At 39.9% G+C, this 25,482-nt stretch overlaps 1 protein-coding gene across 1 annotated transcript in view; it reads right to left on the bottom strand.

The window, feature by feature from the left end:
- kcnh1b (potassium voltage-gated channel, subfamily H (eag-related), member 1b) overlaps positions 1-23,412 on the bottom strand; it is a 45,175-nt gene extending 21,763 nt beyond the window's left edge. The window contains exons 1-7 of the mRNA XM_018689592.2: positions 23,106-23,412; positions 17,075-17,198; positions 16,866-16,972; positions 15,963-16,091; positions 14,857-14,975; positions 11,410-11,802; positions 3,986-4,415 (exon numbers count right to left, since the gene is read on the bottom strand). Coding sequence (XP_018545108.1) covers positions 3,986-4,415; positions 11,410-11,802; positions 14,857-14,975; positions 15,963-16,091; positions 16,866-16,972; positions 17,075-17,198; positions 23,106-23,178 — 1,375 coding nt within the window. The 5' untranslated portion in view covers positions 23,179-23,412. The remainder of the gene's footprint in view (positions 1-3,985; positions 4,416-11,409; positions 11,803-14,856; positions 14,976-15,962; positions 16,092-16,865; positions 16,973-17,074; positions 17,199-23,105) is intronic.
- Between the last annotated feature and the right edge of the window lie 2,070 nt (positions 23,413-25,482).

The raw sequence follows: 25,482 nt of genomic DNA, 5'->3' as shown, positions 1-25,482 counted from the left end.
GACAAACAGTAGAAACCAGTGAAACAAAGTACTGAAACTCAGTCTCAGACTGACTGACAGCTCAAACATCTGAGTCATTTTTTTCTGATGGTTTTGAAGGTTTGTTTACATCAGTAATGTTTGTGGATACTGGTGTAAAATGGGTCTGTATCTTCAGTTACTCACACAGCAGTTGGCACAAACTGATGTTGTGCAGCACAATATCGTTCAAACACACAAAAAGAAGCTTTTAAAAAAAAGTCTAGTTTACATTCCACAGTTTTAAAAGAGATCAAATAAACCAGGGTGAATTGTGAGGAAATGTGTTTAAACTGACGCACAAGTCATCTACAATATTCCCATGTAATGGAACGATGGACCTTGACCTTGGAATCATCTGTTTGGCAAAAAAAATCTCAGCTCAAGGTGCATTTACCAGCAAGTTCCAGTTTTAGTTGTATTATATGATCTTCACCAAGGGATGGAGTTTGCTAAAAGTGCTTAGAAAAATGTTAAAGGTCTAAAAAAAAATGCAGCTGAGCAAACTTCACCTGCAGATGAAGACTATCTGATACAGTGGAAAGCTCTGACAGAAGCCAGTAAGTGGATGTTGAATTGAGATTATGGTGTCAAAGTGGAGTCTTCTACATGAAACTGTCTGACTGAGTTAACAACCTTAAAAAAGAGGAAACAAACGGAGGAATCTGAATGTCAAAGGGTTTTAACTAAAGCTTGTTAACACACCAAGTTTATGTGGTGAGAAAATGGCTGACTGTTCCTTTAAATGTGATTTTTTTTTTAACAGCTGCAGAACTGAGGTTTGTGTGGGAGGAGGCAGCGGAGTCATTTCCAATAACAGTGTTTTACAAAGTCAAACAGTTGATGTAGACTCTGCTCTGTGCTGTGCTCAAAAACCATTTCACAGACAGTGATTGATGTCATTATGAGACTTCAAATTGCTCAACAGACGCATCTGGAAAAAACTAAATTACCTCTTCACTGGACCAAGGTCACTGTGATTGAAAAACTGCCTCTGTCTCTGTGTTTTCTATTTCTCTTTGACACATCATCAGCTTGTTCTATTGTTGAAGATAACAACTGTTCATAAACATAAATCAGACACCATATTAATGTCAAACATAAAACCTGAAAATGTCTTGAGCTTGTGTTAAAACCACAGACCTTATTTCAGACATTTAACCAAAAACACACTGACTCTGGGATAAGGGAACAGGAAGTGCTAACATGCTAACATGCTAACTTACTTCTGGGTTTTAGGACTCATTCCTGCACCACTCTGTCCGGTAGGTGGTATCAATGTTGTGGCTGGTCAGTGTATCGGCTAAATATGTGTGACATCTGACAGATAAGTGAAATTTTACTGAATGGGTGTATGCTGATTGGATGGACTGATGGACAGATACACCAGCGGTTTTACACCTTTTTGACTTGTGATGCCTGAATAGAGCAACATATCCAGCATAAAAGCCTTGGACACCACCCAGATAAAATCCAGATAGCTGAAAATGTCTGATGAATAACCAGAGAAAAGCTGTGGGACTTTCTGAATAATTTCCTGCAGTGAAATCTGTTCTGACTGTATTTGCAGTTAGAACGGCCTATTCCCTTTAAACACTCCAAATTTTTAATTTGAACAGAAGATTACAGATCAAAATTTTTAATTCTTCCCACGTTTGACTGGTTCAAATTTCAAATAAGAAGCGACAGCTCTACTCTCCAGAGCCTGAAATCCCCACTGTGAGATTCATCTGAGCTCCGAGTACGAGTCAGACCACTGAGTCAACCATCAATAAATTATTGACAGACCTGTCTGACTCATACGTTTCCTCTGCTCTGTTTATGTACAGAGGGATTGTGGGATGTTGTGTTCATTTTGCCAGGAAAAGACAGATGGAGGACAAAGTCCCCACCTCGTCTGGAGGTCGGACAGGGTCAATTTTAGATAAACTTAGTCTGAAACTTACAGACTCACCCTCCACCTCAGGACCACTGAACTGGAACATGACCAAGTGAGATTTCTGGTTCCACTCATTCAGTTTTTTAGCTGCCAACTCCAACAAAACAATCTTGGACTCCTTTAACTCCAATCACACGAGCAGTGGATAAATTACATAAAGAAACATGAGAATCCATTCGCTCACTGAGAGCTTGTCGGGGTATTTCCACCTCACAATAAGACTTTTCTGGTACAGAGGAGTCAGCAGAAACAAATCATTCAGGAGCAAAGCAGTTACAGACCCTGGCACAGTCAAGGAGAATATATCTATAATAAATGAGCAACAACAGGCAGGAAGTCCAGGAACATATGGAGGAATGTACCAGGGGCCCCCAGGGAGCACAGAGTACAACGGGAGTCGGCCAAGAGACCCATCAGGTGCAGCCTTCTGGGAGTACGCTAAGTTCTGTAGCTCAGGTGGATCTGTTGGTGATCTGGATAACAGGAGGCCAGCAGAGCATTAGCTCAGACCAGTGCTGCCACAGCAGTAGGTGTTACCGGTATTACACAGTGTTCAGGAACACACTGATTACATAATCTGCCCAACATGTTTTTTCCTTTCATGGACATAAAATTAGTTTAGTTCATTTTCGTGTATCAGCTGTAGGAATGGGGACTGAGATTCAGTTCTGTGCGGACCTGGTTCCAAACTTCTCAAATCTTGAAAATCTATAAGCTCTGAGCTTATCAATCGTGCTATCGAGACTAACAGGTCCTACGGTGTAATGTTTTGAAAGATGAAAGACTTGCGTCATTTAAACTTTGTTGGACTGTCAAAGTTTTTGAATTTAGGTCTTGCAGATATCATGTCCTCGTTTTTGCTTTGTTTTTCATTTGGTTCCTTGTTGCTTGTTTACAATGGTTGAATATGCAAAGTGCTCAAAGGTCTGGTCCGTAAGTATTAGTATGGTAAGAATCGATAAAGACACAAATCATTCGGCAGTCTCAAAAATAGTATAAATATCAATAAAAAGTAATGATCCCGATCTCTAATCAGCTGTGGCATTCACGGTCATCAAACACTAATTTATTAAATTCTAGTCATCAATATTTAATTGGACACAACAATTATAAACGTAAAGTGTCTGCTTCAAGTCTGGAGTCTGGTCACATGACCAGAGGAGGAGTGGAGGATTTGGTGTCAATGCAAAAAGCAAAAGCTCCTTTTTGGCAACATTTCAGATTTAAACTTGACACCAAGAGGGAGCCTGAGAACATCAACGAGGCAACCTGCAAACTGTGCCTGATGAAGGTGGCAGCATCTGGAGGCAACACTTTTAATCTGCACACACACCTTCAAGTGCAACACAAGAGTGAAGCTCATCTGTAAGCGGTGTGTTTACATGATACAGTAAATATAAGACGGACAGTGAGAGGTGAAAAATGCATTGATGAAGAATCAACCTTCTCAGCATTCGTTTTATCCAGAGGAAGATCTAAAGAATGAACGCTAAAGATCAAAATAAGAGCTCTAGATTTTTCTTCTGAAATGTCCAGTGTAATTGGTAACACCAGTGTGACTTCATAAACTGGTGGAAAAACTTCCACACCATGGAAATATAGTAACAGTACACCAGTCCAGACCAAAAAACTAAATCAGGTCTAAATTCTGGGACTTTAGTCAGCAAGTATAAAACATAGACACAAGAATGAATTCTTTAAATCACATTTAGTTTTATGGATAGAGACAGATCACAGATGACTGTATCAAAGCGAGTTACTCTGAGGATGTTTGTCGAAATGTCTAAGTTCCTGTTTGTCATTAGGTGCTTTTTCCTTGAGTTCAAAGAGTTAAAACTGGCTTTAAGGAGCTTACTTTGTGTGCTCAGAGGAGGTATTCTAACTTCTTGTATTGTAAACACAATAATGGCTGGAGTTTGTTTGTTGGTACAGAAAACTTACAAATCACCCCTTTAACAAGTCTGAAAACAGCTGTTTTATATGTCTGACGGAAATCAATAACTATGTAAAGAAGTGAGAGTGACTTACATCCAATCATCATCATGGCCACGGCGAAGATCTTCTCTCCATCCGTGTTTGGTGCGATGTTTCCGAAGCCGATGCTGGTCAGACTGGTCATGGTGAAGTACAGCGAGGTGATGTAGACAGAGTCTTTGCTGGGCCCGCCCTCCCAGCGGTCCGAGCCAGAGGCGTTGAACCTGTACGGCGTCCCCATCGTCTCTCCCAGCAGGTACAGCCAGCTGTCCATCCTCACCTTGTTGGTGTCCTCATCGATCACCTCGTAGTCTCCGATGCTGTACCAGATACAGGCCAGCCAGTGGGCCGCCAGGCCGAATACACACACCAGCAAAACCAGTACAGCGGCACCATACTCGATGTAGTGATCCAGCTTCCTGGCAACCCGACCCAGACGCAGAAGACGAACCACTTTGAGAGAGCTGAAGAGACTGCTGATCCCCTGGAGAGGAAGATGAGGAGACAAAGAGAAGAAGAATACATGTAAATGTTTTTCTCATCAGACTCTTCCAGCTTCCAGCTCTTCCAGCTTTGGGAAACAAGTTTGAGGAGTTAAATTTCGGCGCCCTTTAACAGGTGGTACCAAATCAACAACAACCAACTCAGGGATAATTCCATATTGTGAGAAGAACTAAATTAAACCTCTGCAGCTCTGTTACTTTTTACTTCATGAGCTTAAAAAGTTAGAGTAATTATGGCATGTGTAAAAGTTTCGACTCCCTGCTGAGCCAGTACTTAGTGACCCCATTCTTGCCTCTAACCCACTTAAAGAGAAGAATACATTCCACCTAGAATCAGCAAAATCTGGATGCAGATGTCCTGCAGTCAGCGAGGAAAGCAAGACTGAAAAGAGGCTGGTTTCTACAACAAGGCAAAAATCCAAAGCAGTTTCTTGAACCACTTCAAGAAACAGAAGCTGAAGCTGTTGGACCGGCCCCCACCACCACCATCCCTGACCTGAACATCACTGAAAGTCTGCAGGTGGATGTTGAACATTCTGTGTGTGATAGAACAGACCGAAATATCTCAGAGCTTCAAGTAATCTGCAGGAAGAGGCTGAAAACTCTGAGGTACTACAAGCTGTGATATGAGCTCTTTGTATCACTGGAGCACATCGCATGTGGGCACATCGAAGGGCCGCCTACTCAACTGACATCTTCTGCATTTGTGAAAGTCCTCATTCATACTCATTCAGTTGGTTCTCAAATTGCAAATTGACCACATTGTCTGAAAATTTTTAAAAACCAGCAACATCTTGGTCCATTTGGTTTCCTTGGAAGATGCCAAGAAATAGACCCAGTCTGCCGTTTGATTTCTTCTTCTCCTTTTAATTTCCAGCAGACCAGGCACAGGAAGTGTATTGCTGCCTCCTGTCAGTTGAAAACAACAACACGTTCGGAAAGTGAGATCTAATGTCAAGTGGTCACTTGAGACTCTTTCTAACATCAGATATGAACAGGGCCATTGTTTTCCTTGGTCTGGACCAACTGAACCAAACTATGGGTGTAAAAGAGGCTTAAAGCTCTCCATTTAAGCCAAGGTTGTCATAATATTTGTCGGACAAAATAAGAAGAACTTTGATAGTCCAACACATCGGCCCTGAACAAAACTCTGAAACTCGCTTACAGGGCACAGGCTGATAGAAACTATTTGCCAAAATATGTAACTCCGTATTTTTTATAAACTGATTAAGTTAAATTGTGCTGATATGGAATAGATTTTCTTTTAGATTGGGGGGCTGTTTGTGTGCAGAGTGGAAACTTTTATTGATGCTTTCATTTTGTAAACGCTTTTATTGATTTGAAAACGCTGCACTGAGCTCAGAGCACACTGAACATCTGCACATCAGATTACACATAGTTTTACGGTCTTTCTCCTTTCATCCCTTTTCTTCCTCCCGTGGAATCAATAAAACATTTCACTCTTTCACATTTCACGTAAAGTAATGCTGGTGTTTGTTGAAAATCTAATTTCCTGGTGAAACTAAATCATCAGTTCATCCTGATATGAAGACACTGAGCTTCTCTATGACCACCACGGTCTAGCTGCACCACTGGGGCCTCATTGATTAACTGATTGATTGATTGACTCCTGGCCGATCATTCTGTTGATTTATCGACTGGAGGAGAGCTCTAAATGTATCTGATCAGTCCAAAGATGTTCCAGGTTAATTAAACGAAAAGATTGTTTAGTTCGTCTGTCAAACTGTGATCTTTTCTTTCTTTTCTCCTCTGAGTTTTTATGTTTCCCAAAAAGGTTAAACTTCCAACCCACTGTGTTGTTTGGAGACACTGATTTAAATCAAATCTCCAGTGGCAGATTAAAGGTTAGAAAACTGGAAGGTCAGCGTCTCAAATCCTGGAGCAGCAGGATAAATCTGGGCTGTGACAGTGAAAGAGCAGCACTCGACTTGCCCTCATTACCACCACTGAAGTGCCCTTGAGCAAAGCCCCCAGGCAACCGATCAGACTGTGGTGATACTGAGCGAAACCTCCACTCGGACTGGATTTATTCTTTTAAGGGAGGTGCTGTGATTTGAACATTACTCTTGCTGACTGTTTCTTGCAGGGGAGTCATTCTTGTATTTTAAAGTAGATCTCTGGGTTTTTTCAGCATGAAGAGGCAGTGTGAAATTTGACTTTTGTGTGTCAATGTAGTAAAATCAAAATATGGGTCTATTCAGGGAGAAAAATTAAAGCCATGACCCGGTAAAAGTTTCTTATTTTGAATTAGCTATTAGCAGTTCCTGTTTGCTGTGTACTCATGGATGTACACACAACTATCACTGGATTACTCTGAAGAAAACCTAAAAACATTCTAAGGCAAGTTCTGAGGTTTCTTTTTTCTCTGATTTCTAAGCAGATTTATGGAGGTTTATTTTATCCTGGATGAGTTATGATATGCCCTGCTGAATGTCCATGTCTATCACAAACCATATCATGTAACTGGATCGATCTTAAATTAGTGAGGGGGTCAGTTAAGATTTTATTCTCCACCTTCCTGTGTAATATTAATCTTGTTTGAATGGGGCTTAAGAATCTACAGCCAAGCTAGCAGGTCTGAGAGTGTGCACCAAAGGCTGTTTTTAAAGATGGACGACACGTCTCCATGTCCTCCCTCTGTACAAAAATGAAGCCAAAATATTGCGGGTATGAGTGCTGCCATCTTTGCACTGTGAAGTAGTAGACCTCCAGCCAATCACAATCACAGTTTATAAAATATGTATGTATAAAATGGTGTACAACTCATATTTTGTAAAAATCATTACTGATTCTTGACTTGAGGTCAGTTGTTGCATTTTTCACACACTCTTAAATCCTCTTCTCCACTTTCCATAAGTGCTTTTAAAGTCAGGATGGATATAGACTGTATGAAACATGTATGAAACATGTATGAAACAAGTATGAAACATGCAGCAGCTGCAGCAGCTCTGTCACCTACAGACACACAACCTCTCCACGTTTGACTCCGTCTGTCACGTTATTGCAGCCTCTCATCAGACCACTCAGCCGCCTCTCCAGCTCCTCTCATCAACAACACTATTTCCTCACTGGGGAAAAACACCCAGGATGCACTGCTCCTCCATTAGCAGCCCTCACCGCTGGCAACAAGAGAGACACTGAGTGTTGACGGCGTGACAGAGAGGAGAATGAAAAGGTTGAATTTCAGTCTGATGGGCTGAAGCGAGGGGTTAAACCCCCCGACACTTCATCGCTCTTCATTCAACAACTTTGTTTTTCTCATCTCTATGGAAGCCCACACGGGACTTTTTGTTTTCCTGTGATCACAAAAATAATTATCTAAAGATCGTGACATAACAAGCTGTGTTTTCCTGTTATTAAAAAATAATTATTCTGTGATGATGGAAAAAAGAAGGTCCTGATGAGAAGGCGTCACGGTTGTCTCATATTTTCTATGCTGGGATCAGTAATTATTTATATATTTAGTCGTATGATCTCATAATTATTTTGTAAGATCATTATCCAACATAATTATCTGATTACCTTCTGATCTCAACATCCGTATGAAAATATACTAATTGTGATGTGTTTGGTCTTTGGTCTATGTTTTTTTTTCTGAATGAATGAGCACACAACTCTGACCAGATCTGATGAAGACACAGTGTATGATTTAGGTGAACTGACCATTTACTTTCATTTAGATACGAGGTTAGCCCACTTCAGACTGAGCAGTGCTCTTCATGTTGTCGGTGGATGAGCTGTCTGACTCAGGATCACATCGGCCATCTTTAAACAGATCTGCAACAGACTCCTGCGCTCTGAGCTCATCTTACAGCAGCTTAAGATAAACTGGATTATTCTCCTCAAAGAGGATTCCCCCCTCCGCCTTTTCTAGTCTCTACTCAGAATGAAACAGTTGAGTGATGTGCCAGGCTGTGGAAAAATCATCAGTTTTAAACGATATTGCTAAACTGAAGGTTTTGCATTTTTGACACGTCAGCAGCTCTGCGACGCTCACTCATGACCTTTCTCTGAGCTTCTATAGGAAGTAATTACATGCTGTGAAGTCATTGGATGAATGTAAAACAGTCCACTCCATCATCTTGATTGGACTCACAGCAGCCACTTCCTGCAGTCACGCTGCATCATCTTTAATTTCATGCCTCAGCTGGATGGACTGTGGCTGCTGTGGGTCACATATGACTGCACCACACCATGTTCTGTGTTCACTGATTTACATTACTGCTATTTTTCAAAGCACAATACTGTATATACTACAGTATGAGTTTCCCTCCTCACAGGCAGCTGTTGGTTTTAAATTTGTTCCAGTACAGTTTGAAAATTAAACCGCAGAGACTGGAAACTCGCTGCAGTCAGATCATCTATCACAGTCGACATTTAGGGGCAGATTTACTGAGCCAAGCCAAAATGAATGCTGCAGTTTAAAGTGGCAAAAGACGACCCCCCCCCCCCCCCCACCAGTGTTTCCAAGTGGTGTTAATGTTGGTGCTGCTGTCGCAAAGAAGAATATAACAAGTTTTACCACTGCTCATTTTGGAAAAGTCACCGCCAGGAAACTTGTTATTTGTTTTAAGAATCAAACAGACAATAAATCATCTGTTTGTTTCTGGCTGCTAGTGTTAGCATTAGCAACACAGCTACCGCTATCAGCCTGGCTCCTGTCCAAAGCAAAAAAAAAAAAACCCATAAGAATCCCAGTCTGAACGAGAAGACGATCAAGTAGAAATAATAATGACTGACTGTCTCAAGGTGCAAATCTCTCTCCACAGTCGGACCAGTCATAGGGACTACTGGACAAATCTGGTTGGACTGTAAAAGAAAATCAGTAACACTGAATTTCTGTCACAGTCCAACACACACCACACCAGGTGGCAGAAAGCAATGCTCACAGAGAACCAATCTAAACTGCAATGGTGTTGTTATTCTATAGCTGTAACACTGTGCAATCAACATTTACTTCATATTAAGCTAAAACAAAAAGTTTTCCACTAGCACTTTAAATTCAGACAAGCTGACTAAGACCTGAAAACACATCCAGCAGAAAACAAACTGAGCCACTCAGCTGAAATCCTGATTGAAATAACAAATAAATGTATTTCAGAACCACAAACTGGCTCCGCTCTGCTTGCTACAGTTAAATAATGCTGTCAGCTCAATGAAAAGGTCAGCGAATGAATAAAATACAAGTACATCATTCTCAGACTTTCCTGCTGCTGCTTGCAGGCTTATAGTTTCATACTGTACATGTTGTATATTGGTTTTCAGTATATCACAGCTTCTTCTCCTCCTACCTCACTCCTACACACTTTGTTACTGCTTGTGTCTCTGCACAAAAAACTGCATTAATCATTTAAATTTGATTGTCCAGAGCCTTCATTTTGCACTGTATTAATGCTCAATGCTCAGTAGCAACTAAAGTCACAGGTTCTTGTTGTTCACGCTCAACCATTCATAAGAGAATGTTTTATTTTTCTTCTCTATGACTTGTACTGAGTTCTGTAGTTTTCAGCACGCCCTGATAGAGTGAAATATCAATGAATGATTGATTGACACCATAAAATGTGTCACAGTTACGTCTTCTTTATAGGAAAATCTACTTTTCTTGTGGCAAATTTCATGTATATAAAATAAAACAAAGACAAGTTCAGTAAGAGCTGATTCCACTATTAAAACTGATCTTCTTGTTCAGTGACAGAATAAAATAAATCCAAGTGTCATTTTTGTTCAGTTGCCGCAGGTTGAACTGTGATTATCCTGCAGGCAAAATGTCTGACCTTCATACTATCAGTCAAAAAGACCATTAGAGACGATATGTGCAGTAGGTGCTAACAGGCTAACCTCAGCCCTTCATGACCAGAGGCTGAGTGGGCTTTAATGAGCGAACACAGAGGACAGACTGAATCTAAGGCTGACTCACCTCAAATGACGAAAACATGCCTCACTTCCAGGTGATGAGAGACTGGTTCAAAGAAAACATCACTGTTTGTCACATCAAAACACAGAGACACCCAACATTTCATCTCAGGACTCTAATGAATGTGGATGTGAAGACACAATTCATCAGCTCTAAGTGAACATGAATCTCCTGATCCCTAACAATCTCTAACATCCACAGTGAGAAAGAGGAGAATTCATCAAACTGTGTCTAATGCATTTCTGGCTGCTGCTTCTTCTTCTTGGTCATTTTCGAACTGAGTTGAACGTTGGTTGAATGAATACTGACCAAATCCAGGAGAGGTTAACTGAAGAAGTCTATCACTGTGAACATCTGTACGACCAGTGTTTTGCCGAAGTAATTGCAAAGCAACACAGAACTGCTCACACTCTTAAACGAATGAAGTAAAACAAACAAGTTAAGGCAAATAAAGCTGGTCTTAGCTAGCTATTTTTTCCCAGCTAAGGAGAAAATAGACGGCCATGTCTAGCTATATTGGCTATTTTGGGGAGCAGAGAAAAAAACTGACAACTGAAACGCAATGCTGTGGGGTCACAGCAAGAAACACCCTGTAAAGCCCATAGCTTATATCAGGACTACCCACTTTTACTAATAGGTGCTAACATTAGTTAGGTTAGCTAGCTACTGTTAGCACCCACTGGTGTCAAACTTTGTTTCTCTTCATTTGTTTAAAAATTGAAACTTATCAATTGCAGCCATTTCCTCTTCTCTTTTTCGTCACAAGGAATGTGGTAGATTGATAACTGAATATTTTTTTGGACTCCGATCTGTTCAGACAAGACAGGACACAGCACTGCATATCGAAAAAACATGAGATTTTCAGCATAGTTGGACCCGGAAACACTATTTACTTCGGCTGTGACGTCATGACTTAACAAGCGGATACTCAGAAATGCAGCCAGCATGTGTTTCACATCAGCTCTGTTTACTTCCTCACATTGTCTAAAGGAAGCTGTTGTCCTGTTTCATATCTAACAGACTGACAAAAGTCCACTGACCTCATCGACGTTCTCGAAGGCATTGATGACATCGTAAGGCAAGCAGGAGAGCAGGTCGATGACAAACCAGGTCTTGACATAGTTCATGCGGATGAGTTTTGGGTCGGAGATGACTTCTCCGGCCGGGCCGACAAAGGTGGTGTGGAAGTTGAGAACGATGTCGACGAGGAAGATGACGTCCACGATGCTGTCCACCACCAGCCAGGTGACGTTATTCTGCTTGGTCTTGAAGGAGACGTTGTAGGGCACCATGATGGCGGTGTAGAAGGTGAGGATTAGGATGACCCAGTCCCATGTGGTCTTAAAGAGGCAGTAGTGCAGGATGATGTGTGGCGGTGTCTTTGGGGTTTCCTGCTTGTACTGAGGCAAGATGTCTGACCCCAGCTGGAGAACCTGAGACACAGAGTATAATAAACAGTGACAGAGTGTCAGGCTGCAGGTTGGTCTTTGTTTAAACACCAGACTCAGATTTTTCATATGCACAGGATGTGACCGAATCCTCATGGAGATGAAGTGCTTCACAGACCTCATGTATAAATAAACACAAGTTAAATTTTCCACCAACATCTGTCACAGCCTGAGATCTGAATTATTCAGCATCCACATTCCTAAACAACAAAACAGGTAGTTTGTCAGTGTCCTCCAAAACAACACATGAGCTTTGATATGGTGTTTTTTGATCTGTTACCTCTGTGGATAATGTTCGGTTAAAAGAAACAAACGAGAGCAGTTTGAGAGGTCTTCTGGTGCTATGACCATTAACGGGTGGAGTCTGCATCCACCTGTTTTTATTGGCAATCTCAATTATCATATAAAAGAATCTAAATGTAAACTAAACACAACAAAGTGTAATAGAAATATGCATTAATTCAATTTTTGAATTAATTTTTTTTCAAAATTCAGTTAGAATTTGTGCAACATTTGGACAGAAAGCAGACTAATATCTAGAGGAAGTAAAGCTGGAATCAGCAGGACAACAGTTGTTATTCATACGACCACAAGAGCAAACTCTAATAAAAACGTAAGCGTTTTAACAAGCAACCAATGTTTTATTTTTCTTGTGAGGATCAAAATATTGGACAATGGTGGCATCTTTATTTGGTAAAACAATACAAACAAGAGTAAAGACTCATCATTTTAGCATCTCTGTGAGGCTGTTCTTAGGTAAAGCAATGCCTTGAACCAAATGCTAACATCAGCATGCTAACATGCTCAAAATGACAATGCTAACATACTGATGTTTAGCAGGTACGTTTACCATATTCACCATCTTAGTTTAGCGTGTTAGCATGCTAACACTAATTAGCATGGCTGGGGCTGAGGGGAGTGTGATTAGTTTCGCAGGTGTTTGGTCATAAGTAAACATGTTTTGACAAATGAATTTGACCTGATGATGAGAATATCAAAGTTATTACAGTTCATCCTGATGGGAACATGAATGTCTTTGTTTATTCTGTTTCTATGCTTTTACCATTTTATCTGTTTACACAATTTCTTTGAAATTAAACAAATTGAAACTGAAAATGGGACAAAGCAGCTGTTCATTCAACCAATAAACTCATGGACAGCTGCTGATAATAAACACAAAGAACTTTTTTTTTTAATTCTGTCATTTCTCTTGAGACTCTGAACTTTAAACAGCCTTTTATATGAATTCAGTCAATAAAGTTGCTTTCTTTTCATAAAGCACTGTAAAACAAAATGCTTAATTATGACTAATGTAGAGCACAAACAGCATCACCCCAGTGAACTGTCCTAATAATAACTAATTCATTAGTGCCAACACTAATTATCTCTCTGCCGTTAATGGAAAGATTAGTCACAGCTAATTACAGCTGAAGAACTTATCAGCAACATGAAGCCTGCCGGCAGTGTGCTGATGTTTGGGGAAAACTGGTAACGTACAGTTAACAAATCTTATTTTTATATCGTGTGGTGCAGTTTTAAGAGACAAAACAGGCGTGTATGCTAAACAACAAACTGTGATGATATGTGTTTTTATTTTAAATGATTTAAATGAAACCAGGATGTTGTTTTTAGATCAAACTTATGATAGTGGAGCTGGTCATTGATCTGGATTGCATAAAACTGCACAGAACATAACAAGGACTGAACTAAAACATGGCAGAGCAGGAGCAGGAAGTGCTGATGCTGTGACAAACCCACCAAACTCTGTTTCTAATTCTTGATACTTTTAAAGTTTCCAGGCTGGATATCGGAAATGAACGCTGGTTTTTAATGACTTCTAAGTCTTTTTAAGATCTTTCTCCCTCCTTCACCTCAAATCCGACAACAAGGGTAAGGGAGGTGTGAATGGAGTCCTCTAACAGTCTTGAAATTGCAGTGATTCTTCAGAGACCTCCTGCAAACACGTTCACTTTTCAGTGATCAAATCAAATCTGACATTTCACTGCAAGATCAATCCCTCCTCTTTTAAATACTACAGATACTCAGATATTTCTTTGCCTCAAATCAATGAGAGAGTTTATATAGGACCCACAGGAGCTCAGGTGACCCATGGATTACTGAAGAGAGCTCAGGAAGTACTCAGGGCCAGTGTTCATTTTTAATAACAGAGCGTTTGGCTCACTCTGAAAGCAGGCTATCAGTAAACAGCAGGAACTACTTCCATCCATCTACCAGCCCATCTGAACACTCTGCTCTGCCAAATAACAGGAGGACAGAGGATGTCAGAGGCACTTTGAGCTGCTGATGCTGTTGTCCGATCAATTTAAAGGAGTCCAATCAAACATAGCTCACTATTCAGCTCAGTTCTATCACTCCAGTGTTGTGTCCTCCTGTATTAAACAGTACTTATTGTACTTTTACTGGTCAGTTGATTTCTCCAGTTGTAGAAAGAGTAGAAAGTGCAGTCATTTATAATACATTGAGTTCAGGGCTGTGCTCAGCTCCTGGCAGCTGGAGTGGATCATCTGTTATCAAGTCTAAAGCAAACAGAAAGCTTTTCAGATGGCACTAATGTACCACAGGACACAGGTGAGGCCACCAACAGGGAGTCTCGGCTGGTTCTGTTCACTTCAGGACGTCTGGGTTCATGGCCTCTCATTTACTACTACTCCATCTGTACCAGTCCAAAGGTCTTATAAAAGGAGAGAAGACCTTATTTCAACAGGGCAGGAAGCCATTTTAAGAGAAAATAGTGATTTTCAATTATTTCTCACTCACGTAAGTAACGGGGCAACAGTTGGATATGGATAACATTATGGACAGGATTCCTACAGAGATGAAGCTTTTTTTTAAAGGGTAAGATCCTTTATATTAATCAGAAACATCGCTATATATCACTACCAGACTCCATTGACAAAAAGTTTAGTTTGTTTGTGTTATTGAAAGTCACAAAACTACATGTTTTGTTGAACAGACAGAACTTCAGTTTCCACCAGGTGGAAACTTCGAACGTTGTCGAAGGAGGTGAAATGATCTTACCTCCGCCAGCCGTGAGTGTTTGTGGACGTTCTCTCCTTTATGGACAGTTGGAGCGAGCTGCTGAAGAACTCCTCTACTGCTGGTTAAAGCACGAGTCAGACGAGCAAATTTACCCCAACCTGCCAATAACACACAACAACAGTATCGTGAGAAACACCAGTAAATAATAACTAAGCCAGTGCAGGATTTCAGAGCAAACTAACAGAGCAGCTAATCAATAGACTGATTTCGATGAACAGAGGTGAGAAATGGGCCGGTCTCTCTGGTGTAGTGCTACTGCGTTCAATCATATTGATTTTGGTGTTCCTTTATATCTGCTCCCACTGGGGACCAATATTATTCTGCAAGGCGTCAAAACTTTCTGTTACGCAGATGATAGACTATTGTATAACTCTGTTTTTTCAGACAATCTGGATGAATAAACTTTTTTTTTTTTTTTATAAAGATTCCACTTGTAGGATCCAAAGTAGAAAGACGGAGACTGCAGTCAGCGTTTGGTTGTCTGTCAAAACAGATTAAGAGTCAAGTTACAGATCCAACAGTGCTTTAGGCTTTGATCTAAATTTTATCTTTTCATCTTGGGAACATCACCAAAATTAGACATTTTTCTTAAACTCAGAACAATGCTGAAATGCTGACTTTCATTACTTGTATTCTGTTTATCGCACTACCTAAAAAGTTTTTCAAGTCTATTTTTAAATGTTAGTTCAGAATACTGCAGTCAAGATGTGTGACCAGTACAAAAAACACTGCTTTAATGCTGCACTGGCTATCTCAATCAGTTAGAATTCATTTTAAAGTCCTCTTACTTGTTTATGAAGCCTTACATAAACAGCACCTTCCTATATAAGCGACTGAATAAGTGTTTTTTTTTTTTCAAGAACTCTCAGCCTTTCTCTTGGAAGTTTTTCAAAAAGTCATAAAATACCTATCTTTTTAATTTGGCTTTTAATTTGGGGTAATCCAGCTTTATTAGTTTTTTCTCTTCCTTTTATTGGCATCAACAGCACTTTGACTTTTTGTCTGTCCTGGAGCCAAATAGTGAGACAGTTCATCTCAGAAACAAAATCAGCGTACGCCACCAATTCATCTGGTACACCACCCACCTTTTGAAGAGTCATCCTCTATTGGCTGCTTGAAGGCGGTGATGTCACTGAAGGTGCAGAGAAACAGGACGACTTTGTCCTGCTCGTTTCTGATTGGAGCAATCTTCACAAAAAACCAAACTGGCATCCCTGCAGCACAAACAGAGAAGAAATCTGATGTTCCATAATTCAGCACACTCGAAAAACGATAACTTGAGTTTTAGTTTGGACTGTTTCCATGTAGTGCTAGATGTATTCTGAGTATCGAAACTGTGTCCATATTTTAGTTCACTCTCAAAGGTTTTTCATGTGAGATCTACATGACATTTTTATTTAAAGCTCTTCTTCTATACAATCTAGATCAGAAATTGTGAAGAAACAAAAGAAAACACGATGTATCAGTGAAGGTTTTCAGAGTCTGAAAAGGACAGACAACAATTTACAGGAACAATGGTGTAATATTAAAGGTGATTTTATTTGAGTGTAATTTACACACAGAGCCAGTTTAATTTCAATGCATAATTTTATGTTGCAGTGTAATTCATATATTAAACAATATCTGGGCTAAATGTGCACCAATATGAAGAGACTAAACTAAAAATTACTGCCACTACTGACCGATCTGATCTGGATCTTATGGAGGAAATACAGAAGAAAAACAAGGAATGAAATAATGAGTGAAACTGCTGATTCATTAAGCCAAACAGTCAGCTGGACAGCTCTCTCCACCGACTATTTCTGTCGCTAAATTTGACGAGCTCAAACGACTGAAAGGGCGCCAACTGACAGTATGGTGTGTCCCAGTTTAGGACATAAACTGGGTCTCGAGGTCTCGAGATCCTTGAGTTTCTGGGATTTCAGGGATTCAGGTCAGATGAAACACCTTGTGAATACATGACATACGCAGCACAGAGAGGTACTCACGGTTTTTCTTGTACATCAGAATCTCAAACGAGTTCATCTCGTAGTTCTCGAAGGTCTGTCGAACCTTCTCACTCATCTCTTTGTCTGTCAGCTCTCCATACATGAAGCTGCAGGAGAAAACAAACACAGTCCATCCAGTGCTGACAGACAATCACCAGCACTCACTGATCCAACAACCAACTGCAGTGTTTGTGGGTGTGTTGTTGTACCTGCAGGTGCTGCTCTTCTGCATGACCTCGGCCCGATGGTAACCGGACAGTTTGCAGAAGCCATCGTTGCTGTAGACGATCGGCCAGTCGACGATCTGAGCGTTCCCCAGCACAAAATTGGTATCTGACCACAGAAACCAAGAGGTTAGAATCCATCTGACCTCAGTGGACGACAGAAACGGTTTTATAACCATGTTTTATACCTGATAGAGCTGCACAACTGATTAGGGCTGCAACTAACAGTTATTATCCATTAGTTTATTCTTTCAATTTAAACATTTGGCTTATAAATGTAAATAAAAGAAAATCCAGAGCCCATGTTGATGTTTTGTTCAACAACAGTTCTAAACCTGACGCAGAGCAGCTTATTATAATACAAAAGTAAGAAAACCATAAAATATCCATATTTAAGTAGTTAAAACCAGTGATTTCTTTGCATAAAAAATACTGAAATGATTGACCAATGATTGTAAAAATTGCTGCAAATTAATTTTCTGGTGAAAAAAATTAATTAGTTGCCCAATTGTTGCAACAGTTCAACAACTGAGAGTGCGATAATCAAGAACGGTCTGTGTAGTCTATGAAAATAATTTTGTTCCCAAGCACTGACCAATAATAGGGATTAATAATCATGTTCTCAGTGAGCGGCAAAGAAAACATAATTGCCATTTAAGCCATAATCATGCAGCCCTTGTATCTGTGTGCAGCAGAAATGTAGCTGATCATGTGTGAACCAGGACTTACAATGACATAAGAGTATTTAATATTTTGGGCACACGCTGTTTTTGTTATTAATATCCAGTCTGGACACAACAGAACAAACAGCTAACGGCCAATCACAGTCGACCAGCAGCAACTCACAGACACAAACACACCAGTTTACAGCAGCACAGGAAGGTTCACCTGACTCTGTGTGTTTATATGTGTGTTAATGTGTGTGTGTAACTGGTTTATAACACATTCATAACAGCTGGAGTGAAGCTTCACAACATCATTGGTAAACGGGGGCTGTTTGTGGTGACCTCTTTAAAAACACAGTGGCAGAGCTGAGCTGGATATCAGGATGTTTTGGCTTCTATAATTCTGAGAGTCACCATTAAACATCTGGTCAGATATTTCACAATTTAAATTCAATTATCACCCATTTAAAGCCACAACTGCACTGGATTTATTTCTCTTAGGGAGGTGGAGTGATTAGAGTGATTGACTGAAGTACTCTATGACTTCAATCCGATCTCAAACACTTACATTGTTAATTTTTTTTAATAATTACAGCAGCAGTTTTCTACTGTTTTTCTGCAAACTCTCTGGTCCTCTTTAATTTAAATCCAATCCTTGTATTTTAAAGTGGTTCTCTTGACTATGTTCAGCATGCAGAGTCACTACTTTTTTCCTTTTTTTAAATTTAACTTTGATGTTTAAATGTTGTAATCTGATTCATGGAAACTACAAGCAGGTACTGATACTCTGACTCCAGTCTGTTTACACTTTGGTAAAATGGCGGCATTAAAAGTTCCTTAATTAGCTATTAGCAGCTCCAGTTTGCAGTGAACCCCTGTATGTACAGACAACTGTTACTGGATCACTGTGATACTGAAGAAAACTTAAAAACAGGAGGATTCTGAATGAAGTTCTGCAGCCTGTTTTTTCCTCTGGATATCTGGAGTTTTATTCTGGAGATAATCAGAGATAACGACATCCTCAGAAAGTGTAGGTCACACTGAATGATATCAACATGTGTTCAGATCTGATGAAGACTCCAAGCACTAGAACGTACATCAGCCCAAACCTTTTTAAATAGTTGAACTGGATTCCTGTTGATGGTAGAGTTAAAACTTATTATGGTTTATTAAATTATTTTACTGGTTTCTTGTGGATTCTCAGGACCTAAAGGGAGGAGGTGAACAAAATCCAAAATGAAATTAAATCTCCTGATTTTCAGAATAGTTTTGAAAAAATGTCACATAGTGACACATCCTTTACTGGACTGCTTGAACGTATGTAGTTTTTAATTATCTCAACTTTTGATGTTTTTATTATTAGGCACCCCGAGACCTCAGGACCATGATGCAGCGTTATCCCACCAACCAAACTTTTACAGACATCATAAATCTTGTAAAGGCAGAGCAGTTGTAATGGAGGTTGTTGTACAGGACAACCTAACAAAGTGACCTCTGACTGTATGTGTCATGCAGCTGTTATGAATGCATTTTAAACCTGTAAACAACGTGTTTCCTGTTCAGCACTGATATTATTTTTCCTCCGTTTCTTCCATAATATCACAAAGCCCGACACTTACACATTCAGGTACGACTTCCTGAATATTTCACACTGCTACATTCATTTTTCAAACAAAAGCCTGAGTCTCAGCAGAGAGGAGGATAATGTGCGCTGAGCAGCTGCAGATCAGCCTGCAGGCTTTAAACATGCTCCAAAAGAAAAAAAACCTCCAAGGACTTTGACTACATGACTGCTCCAATGCAAAATACATAAGAGAATGTAATGTCACGTAGTTTGAGATGGAGATTTGTCTTGAAAATGAGAAACAGTCACGACACAGTCACAACAAATAAACCAAACGGATGTCACTGAAATGCATGTTAATATCTCCCCTGACAGATTTATGATAATTTCATAATAACTTAATTCTGTTGATAACTGATCATAGTGAAATGCTGACCTAGCCCTAAAATACAAACAACAAACAAACAAACCAAAAAAAAGACGTTAACACTTTGCTTTAAGTGTCCCTGTTATTCTAAGTGTCTGACAACATTATGGAGAGGATTCCTACAGACAGAGCTTTTTATTAATCAACAACATCTCTATATATATCACTACCAGACTCCATTGACAAAAACAGGGATTTAACCAGGAGCTGCTGGAATACCACTGCCTCCATCTGTTAGTGTGTCTGTGTTACTGTGTGACTTTCAGTGCTGGAAGAAGTAATCAGATACTTTACTGAAGTAAAAGTACCACACAGTAACACAGACACACTAACAGATGGAGGCAGTGGTATTCCAGCAGCTCCTGGTTAAATCCCTGTTTTTGTCAATGGAGTCTGGTAGAGATATATAGAGATGTTTCTGGATCTTCCTCTTTAATAAAAAGCTCAGTCTCTGTAGGAATCCTATCATCATGTTGTCAGACTCTGAGAGGAACAATCTGAGTCTGTCAGTCATTTACACCCAAAAACTTGGGAAAATCCTGGTGTTAATCTTTAAAGCAGTTTCCCAAAACTCCATGCAAGGCTGAAACAAACAGAGTGTAAAATGACTGCAACACACTGACGATTTACCGCACTGATTGGGATTATTCCAAATTATTTCTGTGACCTTCCCTCTAGCGCCACCATCAGGGTGAGTTTTCCACTTCAGCACTGTGCAGTGTAATGAACACGCCGGCAGCTCTTTAGAATTTCAGGCTTGATTTCATCCTTTGTGATTTTAATTAATTGGGGTGAATTGAGCTCGGCAGCAGAACGTCATGTCAATTAATTGTTCAGCTGCAGTTTATCATTACAGTGAATAAAACAGCAGCCTGCTGGTCATTTACACGACTGTATTTCTATCAACAGGAGTGATCGTGTGTCTTCAGGATATACACACACTGTATGTACAGCCGTCATGTGAAAGCCTTACAGACTGTTTTTACTCTCAGTTACAAGCATTCAGACTAAAAACAGCACTGAGCTAGGACGTGTGGTTTCAGGTACAGGTGAAGGAAACCTGCGTCTGTGTCCTAACACACTACTTCCTACAGAGACACAGCTTTTTATTAAAGAGGAAGATCCTTTTAGTTTAACCAGAAACATCTCTATATATCTCTACCAGACTCCATTGACAAAAACAGGGATTTTACCAGGAGCTGCTGGAATACCACTGCCTCCAAGGTTCAAAAATGCCAGTTATCAATTAAAGAGCACAAAAACTTTTCAGGACAGAAAAATGACTATTTGTCATCATGAAATCAGAGACACAAGGTTTCACACAACAGCAAGGATTATACATACAGATACAGTATTTACCTGTTAACTCTAATTAGAGCTGGGGTGTGTGTGTGTGTGTGCAGTTTATAACACAGGTCAGTCGATGGGGAGGGAAACATGTACACGACAGTATGTGGAAACACTGGTCTGTACCTGTCTGTCTATGTGATAATGTCCAAACTGAAAAGGTGAAAAAGAAAAGTGGTTAAAGGAGCAGAAACAGTTGAAGCAGTGAGAACAGAGCTGAACTTAGATCGACCGCGGGTTCATTTTAACAACCTCAGCAGACGCCGAGGACCCACAACGTAAATAAAGGCAGAGCAGACTTCCTGAGGGTGAGCCTGTCTGCTCACTGTACTTCTTACAGTGTACACAGCCGTCCCTACAGAGTAATGAAACGAGTATTACTGTGAATTTATGGCTAATTTTAAGACTTTTGTCAGCCAGAAATTCTACTCACCTTCACTGAACCTGGGCCAATAAAACCAAAACTGTCTGCATGGAGAAATATCAGCAGAAGCACAACGTCTCTGTTGGTCATTTCAAGTTTAACTCATCCCTGGTAGCTCATTATGTCCCATCAATGTTACTTAAATATTGTCTGATGGTTGTTTTTACACAGCTGCACTGTGTCACTCTTGTTTCTGCAATAAAAACATTTTAATATGCCACAGTTTTGATACTAACTTCTCTTTAAAATATGAATTAGCTGTAGTTTCTAAATGTGGATTATTTTCAATATCAAATGATGTTATTAATTATTTACAGATTCATAATTTAATCTACTTGTCTTTAAAATATGATAATGTATACCAGTTAATTCTTAAATATGACTTTAAACTACAGCTGTGACTAAAGATAGCTTCTATTTCTGATCAGTCTATCAATTCTTTTAACTAATCAATGAATCTTTAGTCTATAAAATCTCTGAAAACAGTGATCATGTACGTCACATGTCGTATTTTAAGTCTGTAAATTCTGCTTTATCTGATATGAAATTAAGACAGTCAACAATAAGAAGGACGGCCAAGAAGGGAAATATGTGATATCTGGTTTTACCATATGAAAATATACACAAGTTAGTTTAAAAATTGGAGTGTAACTAAACATTAGTTCACTACATGAAGCTGAGTACAGAGCAGGCAGGGTGTGTAGGAAAACACCGAATATTTCTGTCGATATAATCTGACGACTCTCAGATGTGTTAGAAATAAAGCAGAGTATCAGCTTAAAGAGGAACTTTAAATGGCTTTAGTTTATATTGAGATCAAAGTGAATTTAATTTTTAATCAATTTTTAAAAATGTTTAAACTAATTAACACAAAGAAAACCTTGGAAAGGTCGTATTGTTCCACTATAAGCTGCAACCACTGATTATCTTCGCTATCAGCACATCTGACAGTGTTTATCTGAACGATGGACTGGTCAGTGAATAAAATGCTAGAAAATGGATAAAATCCTTTTTTCCTCTGACCAACGGTCAAAAATCTAAAAATCTAAAAAATTGAGTTTATTGTCAAAGATAACCTGCAAATATTCACATCTGCTGGGACCTGTGATTTTACTAAAATGATCATTCATCACTTTCAACACTTAAAATTGCTGCCAATTAATTTTATGTCAATCAGTCGATTACTAATTATCCCAGCTGTAGAGTACCGGTTGGTCTCTGGTCACTAACAGTGAAGGGCCCAACAACATATATTTGCCCCGGGGCCCCTGAGGATATTAATCCGGCCATGCCTGAGGGTCTGGGGCCCAAATACTTTGAGTTTATTTCTTTTCTTCTCTAAGATGCTCGGTTGTGTTTCAGTACCAGTAGGAACCAGCCAGTGTTGTGTTGCTACCTGCAGGTTAATTCATTTTCTGTAAATCACGCGCCATGTAAAAAGTGATACCCGGGTACAATGATGGAGCCTGTCACAGTGAAGCTGCCTGATGCTCAAACACCCGAATCGAACCACGAGACGTTCCACACATCAAACAGACCGACACCGCCTAAAAATCGAACGTTCTAAACCCGACGCAACCGGATCTTACCGTTGGACCGGCGGACGATGTTCTCCAGGAACGTGTTCTGAGGGGCCACGAGACCCCGCCGTCCTCCCGCCATCCTGCCGTCCTCCTGCAGCGCGAGGCACAGAGCTGCTTCCCGCCGCTCACATATCTGATGCTGCACGAGCCCCGCGCGCTGTAGAGTAGGAGCTCGTGCTCTCTCTCTCTCTCCCTCGCCCTCTCTCTCCCTCTCTCTCCCTCTCTCTCTCTCTCTCTCAGCAGGCTCGTTATTGGCAGATGGCTGCAGCACGAGCCACGAGCCACGGTGAGGCTGAGTGAGAGAGAGAGAGCTTAGAAAAGAATAGAGAGAGAGAGAGAGAGAGAGAGAGAGAGAGAACGGAAGCTTATTACGTCACTCGAGTCAATTAAAGGGTCAGTTCACCCCGAATTTCTAAAAACATATTTGTGTATTTACCTGTGGTTATGGTAGGTGTCAACACATTTTTTAAAAAGTGTCAAAATGAAGCCTGAGTTTAAAAAAAAAACACAATAATTTAAAGGTGCGATAAATCATTTTTTGCTAGCGTTACAAGTGTTAGCATTAGCAGCTCTTTACTTACCAGTCTAGGCGAAACGTCACAAGTTCAGCTCTTCTTTTGCTTCTTTTCTTTGTCGCTGAGCATGGTTTCTCATTTTCTGGGCGGCGCTGCTTCTTCATCCTCTCATGTCGGACTGAGGGCAGACTGGACGCTACAGTGACTCACTAGCACCTCTTGTGATACAAAGTGGTATTACAAAGCATGGTGGGACATGGCTAGCTGGTTAGCATGCTAACTTAAGTTGATATCTCTGCAACACAACACAAACATCACTGCTGTAACATCAGAACTGTTGTTTCCTCACATTCTGTTGAATATTTCAGATAAATTTTAAATGTTTTAAACGGAAACACCTTTTGCTTCTTCTCTTTCTTGCTGAGAGTCAAGTGTTCAAATGACTGGAAGCTAAATATGAAACTTTTCTATTATTTCTATTCATTTATTTTAGAGGCTACTATATTTAGTCTGGAATTGTTACCCGCCTCACTGTTTTTGTGATTTATGTGCATTTTCCCTTGGATTTCCCTGGGATTAATAAAGCACTCTATCTATCAATCAGCTGTGGGTTAGCTTAGCTTAGCATGAAGGATGGAAGCAGGAGCTGTGTCTGAAATTGATTCACTCCTCTTTATAATGGACATTTAATTGTTCACTCAGTGGTATCTTAATGTTTATTCAGCATCATCTCTCACAGCTGTTGAGCTGCACAGCTGTGATTTTCTCATTTATAAATACTGAGTGCTTTCAAATTTGAATTCTGAGTGTGTAAATTTATCCACTCTGTGTTGCCATCAATAGCTGCTCACCAGAGTGAACTATTTAGTGTCCATTACACGTGGAGGAGTGAACAAGTGGACGCTGAGAGTCTGGAGAGAGAAGGTAACCTTGGCTTATTATTATTTTTTCACATATATTCATTCGATTTGTTCTTAATATAAAATAGCTGCTTTAATCTAAAGACACAAAGTCTCAGTTAATAAACTTAAAACTCATCTTCATTTTCAGACCCAGATTTCTTTTACTTTAGTTCAGTTAACTCACAAATTAGAGGCAGAAAGGGAACTTCTGTTAAAATAGCTGCTGCATTTTTACCTCATCTTTAGCCTCGGCTCTGTGGTGTTACGCTCAAGTGTTTTTATTCAAATGACCTCAAACAGCTGCACAGTGATCTGTCTGGAGGCTGGACCATGTGTAGTTTGTAGATCCTCGACTACAACAGAAAAACACATGAAACAAAATAAGAAAAGGAGGGTCAGCTCAGTTTCCCCTCCAGCTTCTTATGGAAGAATCACAAAAGTCCATTTTAAACCATCAACAGGAACTTAGTCCCTGATACTCTGAATATCCACAAACTCCACTGAAACACAGGAACTATTTTCTGCTGATGGTCAAATTATATTACACCCAATTAAACATTTTAAAAATGTAATTCTCCAAAGCTTTCACCATGAAAATGTGAAGTTTATTCATCTCCACTGTGCAGAGGTGCAGATCTTCCAAACCTTAGCAGGTTTGGTTTTTGTTACATGTGAGAGGTGGTTTTTAAATCTGTCTGTTTCAGGTACACTTTATAAAACTGTAATTGTCATTTAATTTAACAGTTGGTCCAAGTTTTCCTTGTTTTAGACATATTTATGTCATGTCGAAGTCGTGTGAGATTAAAAACTCTGTAACTTAGTTGTAAATACTGACAGAGGGAAAATGGCTGCACTGTTTTTCGCAAGTGTTTTTTTCTTTACCAGTTACACCAGTACAGTTAATTTGAAGTGAGGAATAAATCCAGTGTCCAGTTTGCTGGATCTGATTGTTGTGCGGTGTCGCCC

The sequence above is a fragment of the Lates calcarifer genome, linkage group LG5, assembly GCF_001640805.2.
Source record: "Lates calcarifer isolate ASB-BC8 linkage group LG5, TLL_Latcal_v3, whole genome shotgun sequence".
In the NCBI taxonomy this organism is placed as follows: Eukaryota; Metazoa; Chordata; class Actinopteri; family Centropomidae; genus Lates; species Lates calcarifer.
Note: the sequence above shows the minus strand (reverse complement) of the source record. Positions and strands in the feature narration are given on the sequence as shown.